We start from the raw sequence: 11,253 nt of genomic DNA, 5'->3' as shown, positions 1-11,253 counted from the left end.
TGAAAACGACGGTGCCATGGCATGCACAGAGTGCCAGCTGGTGCAATGCAGCTGCTGCGCGCAGATGCGAACAAACGAAAGACAGCAAAAAGAAAATGTTGATGTGGCCGTACATTTGATGGCATCAAGGGGTGTGTGTGTGTGTAGCACGGCAACAAAGCAAACCCACTGAGATTGCACTTATAGTTGTTTCAAGTGCCTTTTGTGGGGGGTTTCACCCACGTGCATAACTATGTAATTTGCTCTGGGCTCCTTGGAGGAATAGCGGAAAATAAATGTATTAAATAAATAATAAACAAATAAAATATTTAATTTATATACCGCCCTTCCAAAATGGCTCAGGGCAATTAAAACAAACAAACAAACAATTAAAACAAACAAACAAACAAATGTGCGGGTGTTTTGACTCATTGAGATTACAGAGACCGCTGTGCCAGTAATGTTTGGAGGGGGCGGGTTTACCCATGTGCAGGCACATTTCAGTCATAGGAACAGAGGAAGCTGCCTTTTATGGAGCCAGACCCTTGGTCCATCCAGCTCAGTATGGTTTTACACAGACTGGCAGCAGCTCTCCGAGGTTCCAGGCAGGAGTCTTTCCCGGGCCTACTTGGAGATGCTGCCAGGGATTGAACCTGGGACCTCCCGCATGCAAGCAGATACTCTGCCACTGAGCAATGGCCCCTACACACACACACACACACCCAGGAGGTGGGCCTGGGGCTGCTCTGACAAGTGTGGATTCGAGCCCAGAATCTAGGACAGGCGTCCTGCTGTGTGAGGCGGTTTCCAAGGAAACAGATGTGCTGTCCTTGTTCCTCATGATGCTTTCACTGTTCCACACGGTCTCCCGACAGGCAGCAAAGCTCTTCCCGTGAGGAGGCTTCCGAGAGCCTGGAGAGCGGGAGATGGGCCGGAGTGAAAGTTGGACCCAACATTTGGGCTCGGAGAGGAGGCGCCTTGCCCAATGGTGACATACGGCCATAACTCCAGGCAGAAAGCGGACCTGCTCCTCTGTTCCACTTGTTGACGCTCTCTTGCAATAACCTGGCGTTTTATTAAATCTTATGCATTCTTTAACACGGCTGGGAGCGATAGATGTTTTCGCTTGGACAGATATTTTGCTCCACCTTAAAAAGTGAAAAACAAGCTCCCAAGCACCAGAGCAGTAATTCACCTCTCAAAAAGGCAATTTCAACAGACAGAGAGAGAGAAATTCCCCAACTCAGTTGGGAGGCAGACTACAGGGCTCTGAAACCCTTGCATCCTGCCTATATTATTTCAAATTATTTGCCAGGGCCATGATGAGGACTAGTTCCTTGCTCATGTTGTTTCATGAACAAAAGCTAAGATTCTCGGTTGTGATTGGTGTGCCTTGTTTTACGTGCTTTTATTGGACTTTTAAAACTGCTGTGTTTTTGTGAGCCGCCCAGAGAACTAGTCCTCATGATCATGGCCAAGAATTTGAAAATACACAAGCAAATACAAGGTGCAAAGGCATCAGGAGTTCTGTAGCCTATTTGGCTGAGACCAAACAAGATGGATCTATTCATCCCAGAGATCCACGTCATGAATAAGGTGGAGGTCACATTTCCTCCAGTATTGGAAGAAGAGGTGTACAGTTGATTCCTGCATCCAACTGGATCTGAGATGGGAGGGTTTTCAAGAGGGGAATATCCTATAGAATACAGAAATACAGGGTGCGCATTTCCCGTTCTGTCAGCAGATCTTCACAGGTTTTCCTGGCCCTACCTGGAGATGCCAGGGACAGAAACTTCTGGATGCAACACAGGTTCTCTACCAATGAGCTACGGCCTCGCTCGAGTACAGCGGGGCCCTGGAATATGGATGTGTGCAAACAGCTCAAGCAGCCGTGGGCGGGATGGGGGTCGGTTCCTTTAAAAAGCAGGACCTTACCTACTCCTCTGCTGCCCCACTGATTTTCTGGGTGTGGCGCTTGCGGTTCAAAAGGCCAAGCACGGCTGCAGCGCTATACTCGAAGCGGTTCGGCACTTCCCTAAGGAGGCACTGAATTGGTTCACGCACATCCCTACCCTGGAGGAGGCAGGGGAGGAGGAGGAGGAGGAGGAGACGGCCCAGTGCATTTATCCTCTGGAGCCACCGGTCCTCCGCATCCCACTAATGTCATTAAGGCTTTTCAATTACAGGCAATTTCCCTGCCATTATATCTGGGAGAGAAGTCTCGGTAGTGCAATGTCTGTCTGATCTGATGAACATTTACTTGCCCTGGCAAAATTAGCTCTTTTGGAGAGGTGACAAGTGCAGGGGAGGGCAGGCTGCGCCTAGGTGCAAGTCGGAGTCAGCCTCCCCCATAATCCCACTGGTGGTGTCGCCGCAAATCCAGAGATGCAGGAGCTCTCCGTGACAGCCCCCCTAGTCCTGCACACCCTGACAGCCGCCCTCCTAGGATCTTCTTCCTTGGGAAAGGATGGGATTTTTGCAGCCTCTAAAGAAGAGTGGATACAGGGCTGAGCTTGAGCTTGGCGGCACATGCAAAATGAGCCCTCATAAGAGTAAATAAACCAGACAAATGGTCCGAAATCTGGGACAACTTCCAGGCCTTACTCTTAAAATGAGAATCCTATTGATTTGCCCACACCGCTTGTTGCAAAGGTGTGTATTCCTTCTCCTCTCTCCTTCCCCCTCTTCTGCCTTTCTTCTCATCCCTCTTCCTCTTCCCACCCCCCTCTCTCCTGTCTTTCCTCACTTCCCACCAGCCAGTGCAATGCACAAAGGCTGGCTTGGGGAGGACAGGTCGGGCTCGGGGCTGGGGGGAAACTGGGAAAGATGTTTGTAAAATACATGTCAAAAAAAATAGCTAAAGAAAGAAAGAAAGAAAAGACATTTGTGATGCTTATTTTGGAACTGAAATAGAAGACTCGCTCAGCCTGGTTCTTAGTGAAATCCTGCCCCCTGCCGGATGCCTAGAGCAGAGCCGGAAGGAATTCCCTCCAAGAAGGCATGGCCCCCTAAAACTCACCTTCTCAAGGAGCTTCAACCTAATTCCTCTTCCTTGTAATTTCAGGATTTGCAAGCAGCTTTATCATGTGCACGCTGGCAGAGCGGGCGGCAGGGGAAATGTGCCGAGGAACTGAAGTCAAAGCACTGGCGCTGGGGGCATGAGTCAGTTCTGGAATTAATTAAGAGACGTTCTCCCAGGGCAGTCAGAATCCGGGAGCAGAGGCACGCAGGGGCAAAGAAGATCAGAGGGGGAAGGGGTGGGGGGTGGTCTGCCCGCCCTCATATGTCAAGCAGCAAGCCCCAGATTTCTTTTTAAAGTCTTAGCTATTGTGAAAAATGTGCTTTCCTCCACATCACAGTGTTGACAGCTCCATTCACTCTGACCCAGTTTGAGGAGGAACAGAGGAAGCCGACTTCTACAAAGTCAGGTCCAACTAGCTCAGTATTGTCTGCACAGACTGGCAGCGGCTTCTACAGGGCTACAGGCAGGAGGTTCTCTCAGCCCTCTCTTGGAGATGCTGCCAGGGAGGGAACTTGGGACCTTCTGCACGCAAGCAGGCAGGTGCTTTGCCCAGAGCGGCCCCATCCCCTAAGGGGAATATCTGCCAGTGCTCACATGCAGTCTCCCATTCAAATGCAAACCAGGGTGGACACTGCTTAGCAAAGGGGACAATTCATGCTTGCTACCACCCAGCGAGGAAATGAGTTGACTAGCAAGCCAGTGGCTGCTGGTTTGAATCCCCGCTGGTGTGTTTTCCAGAATACAGGAAACCCCTATATTGGGCAGCAGCGATGTAGGAAAGTGCTGAAAGGCATCATCTCATACTGCGTGGGTGGAGGCAATGGTAAATCCCTCCTGTATTCTACCAAAAAAACCCACAGGGCTCTGTGGTCGCCAGGAGCTGACATCGACTCGATGGCACACTTTACCTTTACTACCAGACCTTTGGACCCCCCCTCCCCAGTTCCCTGCGTTGAGCTCTCTAATGCTTCCCTCTGTTCTACTCCCCACCCCCAACATCTGATTTTGGCAAAGGGGCGGGAGGATCTGGCAGGCAAGCTGCTAGGATGGGTTGCTGTGCTGCAGGGCGGTCAATTTGGCCCCGGGAGTGGGGGGGTTCTCCTGGTGTGTGTGTGGGGGGGGCTTCTAGTTTGCAGCCTTTCTGTATTGCAGGAAGGATATCCTTAAAGCACTCTTTTTGGGGAGGGAGATCTTCCTTTAATCTTGGCAGTTCTGGTGCTGGGCGAGGGTGAAGTTCAGTCAGTCCAGAACTTTCTACAGAACACTCTTCAGTGATCTAAGGAAGGCTTCCCAGTCTTGAGTCCCCTGCTGACATTGGACTACAAATCCCCCCAGCCACAGCAGAGATGCCGCATTCCAGGAGAGCAGGGCCCCAGAGAAGCCTCCTTCAAATCCCCCTAATCCAGATCTGCTTTGCAGTGCTCAGATTACCCGGGGTGGTGGTGGGGGGACATCCCCACTCCAGCTACTGCTTTTAAAAGGGCTGAGCATTCACACCTCCCGGAGCCAGGGCAGATGCTGGTCTTGCCCATCTGATGTGGGAACTGCCTCCGGTTAACACCAGATCATACAGTATCAAACCAGAAATGGTTTGATGAACCATTATGCTGCCCCAGGCTCCCTTCTCTTGAAAATTTTGCTGGTAAGATTGGATTACCTATTAAATGAGCCAAGTGGAGGATATAACCACAACTAGTTGGGGTCCAAGAAAAGGTGTGGCTCTCAGACCTCCAGCCTGAGGTCAGATTGTGGGGGGACATGGACCACTGCCTTACCTGTTATGTCATAAGCCCCTTAAAATTCCCTCCTGTGAGAGTTGCAACCAAGCTCCTCACTAGAAGAACTCAGGAAACATAAGAAGCTTCATTTTTTCGATGCGATTCGGTGAACCGATACACGATTTCTTGTATTGTGCTATTTTACGACGCTTTGGCTGTGGTGTAATGGTTAGAGTGTTGGACTAGGATTAGGGAGACCCGAGCTGAAATCCCCATTCAGTCATGAAACTCGCAGGGCAATTCTGGGCCAGTGGTTTCTTTCTCAGCCTAACCTACCTCACAGGGCTGTTGGGAGGATAAAGATAACCATGTACACTGCTCGGGGCTCCTTGGAGGAAGAGCAGGATATAAATGTAGTAGATGATAAGCACAATAATTTCAACCCCATCTGACTGCACAGACCTTATGCTGAGAAGTGTGTGCCCCCTATCCTGGAGAACTAACCTATTTATTTAAATTAACCACTCTCAAAAATATGCAAATGAAACTGTGATGGTTAATGGTTATAATATTGTTTCTCCTTCCCCGCCCCCCCCTCTTTTTTTTAAAGAGAAAAAACTTTTCCCGGAGTTTTATACAGGTGCCCACATACAGGATAGAGCTAATTCCAGGCAGAGCCAGAGCGTTGGGGACCAACCCATAACCGCTCTTAAGGAGTCTGCAGCTCTTCTAGGGGGGCCGGAACCCACAAATCTCTCTCGGATCCGAGGTGGCAACCAGGGCTGCCCCTTCGGGTTTGCGATGAGCCTTCTGCTTCAGACCGGCAGTGCCCTAAAGTTTGGGGAGCACCCCCGGGGGTGCCAAGAGGATCCCAAAGACATAGAAGAGTCCCAAGAGAAGGTTGAGTTTGGCTGTCCTTTGAGGGATCTTGAGGAAGCTCTGGCTCCGGAACTGCCGCTCCAGCGAGAAGGCCATGGGGATGGTGAGCAGAGGCAGCGCCATGCTGATGGTGTACTGGGTGGCCAGGACGCAGAAGATCAGGTAGGGGAGGAAGAGCAGGGTGTTGTAGAGGATGTAGGAGAGGGTGGGGCCGATCAGGATGGCCAAGGTGACGATGCCCGCCTGCCGGTCGGACTCCATGTCCCGCGTGTTGTTGCTGTGTAGGATAGCTTCCGTGCTGAGGGCCAGCGGGACGGCGTACAGCAAGGGCGAGACGGACAGGTAGCCCACCTGCACGGCGTAGGCGAACATCACGGCCAGCGGCCCGAAGGTGATGAGGATCACCACGTCGCCCAGGGCCACGTACTTGAAGCCGATGCCTGCAGCAGCAGCAGCAGCAGAGAGGAGAAAGAGAAGGTCAGGAGGGGGAGAAACGCATAGAATCCTAAGGCTGGAAGAGAAACCTAAACAAGGAACTCGGGGGCAAAGGGAAAGCAACCCAGGTGTGTCTGAATCAGATCTCCTGCCATTTGGGGGAGCAACGGCAGGAGAGGGGGCGCGCCTTCAGTTCCTGCCTGTGGGCTTCCCAGAGGCAGCTGGCAGGCCTCTGTGGGAAACAGGATGCTGGACTAGATGGGCCCCTTCGGCCTGATCCAGCAAGGCTGTTCTTATCTCAGCGACCTTCCTATTTTTCAAGCGGGGGCCACTTCGGCAAAATACCTTGAGCCATTTCCCACTGGGCTGACCTCCACACAGTACTGGGCTTTTCTCAAGGCTGGGAGGGCCCTTTAAGAGAGACGGAGGAGCCCCCTCTTAAGAACTCTACAGAGAAGAAAGCGCCCGGAAGGACTCCATTTCCCAGCATGCCGTGCCTGCCTTCCAAGATGGCGCAAGGACTCAAGACGGCGCCGTATCCCTTAAAGGAGCCTCTCACCATGCTGGTCAAAGGGTGAGAATGGTCACCTGCACGGTGCCAAAGAGACTGTGCAGAGTATTCAGCTTTGGCTGGAACTCCAAACTGGCCCAATAAAGAGTTAGGGCTGATAGGGTCGTCACTGGCTTGAGGGCCTTACAATGAAGAACATTCTTCTATCCACTTCCTCTACTACACCATAAAGGTAAAGAATGCCGTGAAGTCGATTTCAACTCCTGGCGCCCACAAAGCCCTGTGGCTGTCTTTGGTAGAATACAGGAGAGGTTTACCATTGCCTCTTCCCACGCAGTAGGAGATGATGCCTTTCTGCAACTTCCTGTATCGCTGCCAATACAGGTGCTTCAATGCGGATCCAAACTGGCAACCTTCTGCTTGTTAGTCAAGCATTTCCACTTCATCACCTTTCCCCCAAACCAGAAATCCACAAATGCTTTAGCCTTTCCTCCCAAGAAAGGTGTACCCTATTTGGATTGCAAAATGTTGAGCTGGTAGAACTGCTTATCAGCCACCTTGAGGCTGGAAAGGCAGAACAGAACAGAGCACTGCTCAGGACAGGTTTCTGTGTTATTCACTATCGATTTCCACCTCTCTTTTTCACAAGGTAAACAGCAAACCGGAACCTCAGTCAAAAACCGGAAGCGAAACAAACAGATGAAAACAAATCTTGGTTAAAACTACCAACGGCTATTCATGTAAACAACCGCCGGAACATAGAGAAGAGTTTTCTGGATGATAACAACTCATTTCAATACTTAAACTGATCAAACTGTTGGTGCAAATAGAAATCCAAAAATTACTCTAATACACACACATATAGCGGATTGCTGAAGGGAAAGTGACCCACGTGGATCTACAGTTTCAGCATGGAAGATACGGGTGGCTGGATTCCTCAACTTGATAATAAAACTGAATACAACAGTAAACTGAGGCATGCGTCATTATATCTTTAGAAACTAGTTGGGCCAGGCGCAGAGCATCTGCACCTCTAGTTCTCCCCGCCACCGTTTTCTTTCCCCACCCACCCACCACCGTTTCCTTTGCCCGCCAGCCACTGGTTTCTCCACACACACCCATCACTGCTTTTTTGTTTCCTGCCTCGCCCACAATCCTGTCCGTCAGCAGCGCCGCTTTCCTGTCCCCCTGCCGGCAGCTCGCTTGCGAACTCTCGCAAGAGCTGCCACACATGGGATTAGCAACAGGTACACCTTAGAGAAATATATATATAGAAGATAGATAGATATACTTCCAAACAAGAAAGCGTGGGGCAGGGGGGTGTCTTACCTCCTGTGTAGAGAAAAGAGCTAGAGAGTCCTCCAAAGTAGATCAGGGCCAGATGCTCCAGCTTGAGAGTGGAGAGGCAATACAAGCAGGCTGCTGAGATACAACCCAGAGTGTACAAGAGGACGCCAAATCTAACAACGTCTTGGGGCTCCAAGATCTGGTCAACCAGAGTCCGGTCGTCACTCTTCTTGTGATCGATGCCCTTGGAGAAGTCATAGTAGGTATTCACAAGGTTCCCAGCCCCATGTACTGCCAAGACGGTAACTGCACTGCCGACCAAAAGTCCTGGGTCCAGGGTGCCCTGGGAACGGTAGGCGAGAGCAGTTCCCAGGGCCACCGGAGTTAGGGAAGCGCTGAAACTCCAGGGGCGGAGGGCCAGGACATAAGATGCACATCTGTGTTTCCAGGTGCTTACGGGGCTCTTCTGGGAGCCAAGCAGTCCCACCCCCTGATCCTCTGCCTCGCTCTCTTGGAGGCTCTCTGCAACAATGCTGATCTTCTCAATCTCCTCTTCTGTTTCCATGTTTCACACGTTGCTGTGAGGCTAGGTGTCAGAGGTGGATCTGAAAAAAAGGGAGATGTTTATGTCGCAATCACTTCCGTGCAGGGAAAACCCTTCATGCACATACCCATGGTTCTTGCCGAAATCCCTACTAGAGAGATCTAGAAGCCTTTAGAGTGAGACAGAAACTTGTTGGAGGAGAGGGGAGGAAGCAGTGACCTTCTACATGCAAGGCAGGTGCTCTGCCACTGAGCTGGAAAACAGCCCTGCCAGAGACCTTGAAGACCTGCTGCCAGCCAGAGCAGACAATACAAAACTGGATTTATTTTGGACCACTGCTCTGACTCAGTAGGCAGCTGAGTATGTTTCCTTGGCAGGACTCCTGCAGCTTTGACATCTTCAGAGCAGGGAAGATTTCCACTGGTGCAACTTTCCCTGCTCAGCAGGGATGAAGGAAGGCTTATTAACGCCTACCTGTCACGCTGCTGTCAGGGGCTACAACACTAGGGAAAAGGCAAATGAAGGGAGACATGAGAGAGAGGTCTATAAAATTATGCATGGTGTGGAGAGTGAGAGAACCTTTTCTTCCTTTCTCACAACGCCAGAACCAGGGGTCAACCCATGAAACGGATGGCCAAGAAATTTAGGGCCAACAGAAGGAAAGACGTTTCCCACACAGAGCATAAAGGGTAACATTCCACTCCTCAGTCTCCTTAACAGTTTTTAGGGGGAAAGTAAAGACGTGGCTCTTCACCCAGGCTTTTGAATGAAAGTATTATTATTATTTGCTGCTGTTGCTTTGTGTTATGGATTATTATTATTTTATGGGTTATTAAATTTTTAGAGAGAGGTTATTCTTTGTATTTACATTATCTGTACTTTTGTACTATGTATCTTAACCTTTGAGATCATCCGTCCCTTTGTATTTTAATTATGCGTGGTTTTAATTAGATTGTTGCAAACCTCTTTGAGATGATGATAATGATTATTATTATTACTATTATTTTACATTTTATATCCCGCTCTTCCTCCAAAGAGCCCAGAGTGGTGTACTACATCCTTAAGCTTCTCCTCACAACAACCCTGTGAAGTAGGTTAGGCTGAGAGAGAAGTGACTGGCCCAGAGTCACCCAGCAAGTCTCATGGCTGAATGGGGATTTGAACTCAGGTCTCCCCGGTCCTAGTCTAGCATTCTAGCCACTACACCACGCTGGCTCATCATTTTAATGAAGCACAGTCTATATATTGAACAAACAAACAAACAAACAAACAAGAACTGACCAATGGGACTCTCCGCCGCAGGATGGGGTGACGGCCACCCACTTGGGTGGCTTTAAAAGGGGCTCAGACAAATTCATGGAAGACCCGATTCAGCCAGTCTGTTCTTGGGAGCCACACCCGGAGAAAGGTAGCCACCCCACAAACCACAGCTTTATCCCCAAAGCAATGGCAATGAGGGACCCTGATCTTCTGCAGCCAGGATCTTGCCTCTATGGTGGCTGCCAATGTGCCCCAGGCCCAGGCTGCTTTAGGGTGGGGGCAGAATACAGGTAGGACAGGAGCTGTGGGGAGCCAGCAGGAAGGGGGAACAACCCCCCCCTTCCAAATTCACCCACTAGCCAAGGGAGGGGGCTCTGGGGTTGGGGGAAGCGCCCACCCACCCTTTCCAACGTCTCCTTGCTCACCTTGCTTGCTGCGCCTGCGCTATCAACCACGCCTCGGTTGCCTGAGGCGTCCGCCTCCAAAGGCGGCCCCGGCAGGAAACACAGTCCCGCAGAGAAGGGTTCCGGGAGGGAACCTAGGAAGCTGTCTGACCCCGAGCCAAACCCTTGGCCCTTCCAGCCCAGTGCTTCCTTCGTTACGGGGAGCTGGTTCTACTCTCCCCCTTGGCGCTGCGAAGGTGCATCGGCTCCGGAAGGGGAACACTTTTGGCAATGCACGCTCAACCATAGAGAAGGAGATAGAGCGTAGAAGAAACGTTCATAGAGCTAAAAAGGGTAGACTGACAGACGTGATTGTCATGAGGGATCTAGGCATTCCCCTCCCCTCCCCTCCCCACGCATTGCTGCCCAAGAAATCAGTGGAGCAGTTTAAGAAAGTTCAAGCCTTCTACATAAGAGTTGAGGGCAGGAATTGGACTGGATTTAAAAGGAAAACGTGGGTAGACTGCTACACTCCAGGGAGCGTCTGGACTGCCCTGACACTGGAATTTGCATTTAATTTATTTAATTGATTTCTTACATTCACAGTCTAAAAACCATTAAAATTTTAAAAATACAAATAAAAGCTCTAAACCTCGAAGCTTTAAAAGTATAGTCTAAAAGCCTGGCTAAACAGGCATCTTTTTTCAGGTCCTTCTTAAAAACATTCAGAGAAGGGGCAACTCTTAATGTCATGAGGCAGCGCGTTCCAGAGTCCCGGGACAACTCTCAAAAAAAGCTATTTTTTAAATGCTTAACCATTCCAGATTTTAAAAATATAATATATATTCTATTTTTGCACTTCTGTGTAAAATACCTCAGCCAAGCCATTCCACTCTGGGCCGGTCCCTTCTCTCTCCGCCGAGCCTACTTCACAGGGTTTTTGTGAGGAGAAACTTAAGTATGTAGTACACCGCTCTGGGCTCCTGGGAGGAAGAGCGGGATATAAAATGTAAAAATAAAATAATTTTCAATAGGACTTACTCCTAGGCATGGCCAGCAGCTTCGTACTATGTAAACTACAGAACTCTGGGACATTAACTAAAAACGTCTGCGCATGCGCTCGCCCTCCCGCCGCCTTCACGAGGGCGGAAGCGGCGGCCGCACCAGGATGCCTTTCCCCCGCCTTAGCTCTCAGTCCATTGGTTGAGGTGGTTGCCCTGCCGTCGGCTGATTGG

The 11,253-nt window shown here is 50.3% G+C and overlaps 1 protein-coding gene across 4 annotated transcripts; it reads right to left on the bottom strand.

Moving 5' to 3' along the window:
* Nucleotides 1–5,309: 5,309 nt before the first annotated feature.
* On the bottom strand, nucleotides 5,310–11,150 carry UBIAD1 (UbiA prenyltransferase domain containing 1). Of its 4 annotated transcripts, none has more exons than XM_053281044.1 (3): nucleotides 11,060–11,150; nucleotides 7,874–8,436; nucleotides 5,310–6,038 (listed from the first exon to the last, which is right to left on the bottom strand). In XM_053281044.1, exons 2-3 carry the CDS (start codon nucleotides 8,394–8,396, stop codon nucleotides 5,551–5,553), a joined length of 1,011 nt encoding a protein of 336 aa, XP_053137019.1. In that variant the 5' UTR covers nucleotides 8,397–8,436; nucleotides 11,060–11,150; the 3' UTR covers nucleotides 5,310–5,550. The 4 variants fall into 4 exon arrangements, with proteins under 4 accessions (XP_053137019.1, XP_053137018.1, XP_053137017.1 ...); XM_053281043.1 differs by lacking the exon at nucleotides 11,060–11,150 and adding an exon at nucleotides 10,893–11,049; XM_053281042.1 differs by lacking the exon at nucleotides 11,060–11,150 and adding an exon at nucleotides 10,061–10,300.
* Between the last annotated feature and the right edge of the window lie 103 nt (nucleotides 11,151–11,253).

This window comes from Hemicordylus capensis, chromosome 16 (assembly GCF_027244095.1).
Source record: "Hemicordylus capensis ecotype Gifberg chromosome 16, rHemCap1.1.pri, whole genome shotgun sequence".
Taxonomy (NCBI): domain Eukaryota; kingdom Metazoa; phylum Chordata; class Lepidosauria; order Squamata; family Cordylidae; genus Hemicordylus; species Hemicordylus capensis.
This window is presented reverse-complemented; position numbering and strand designations above follow the sequence as displayed.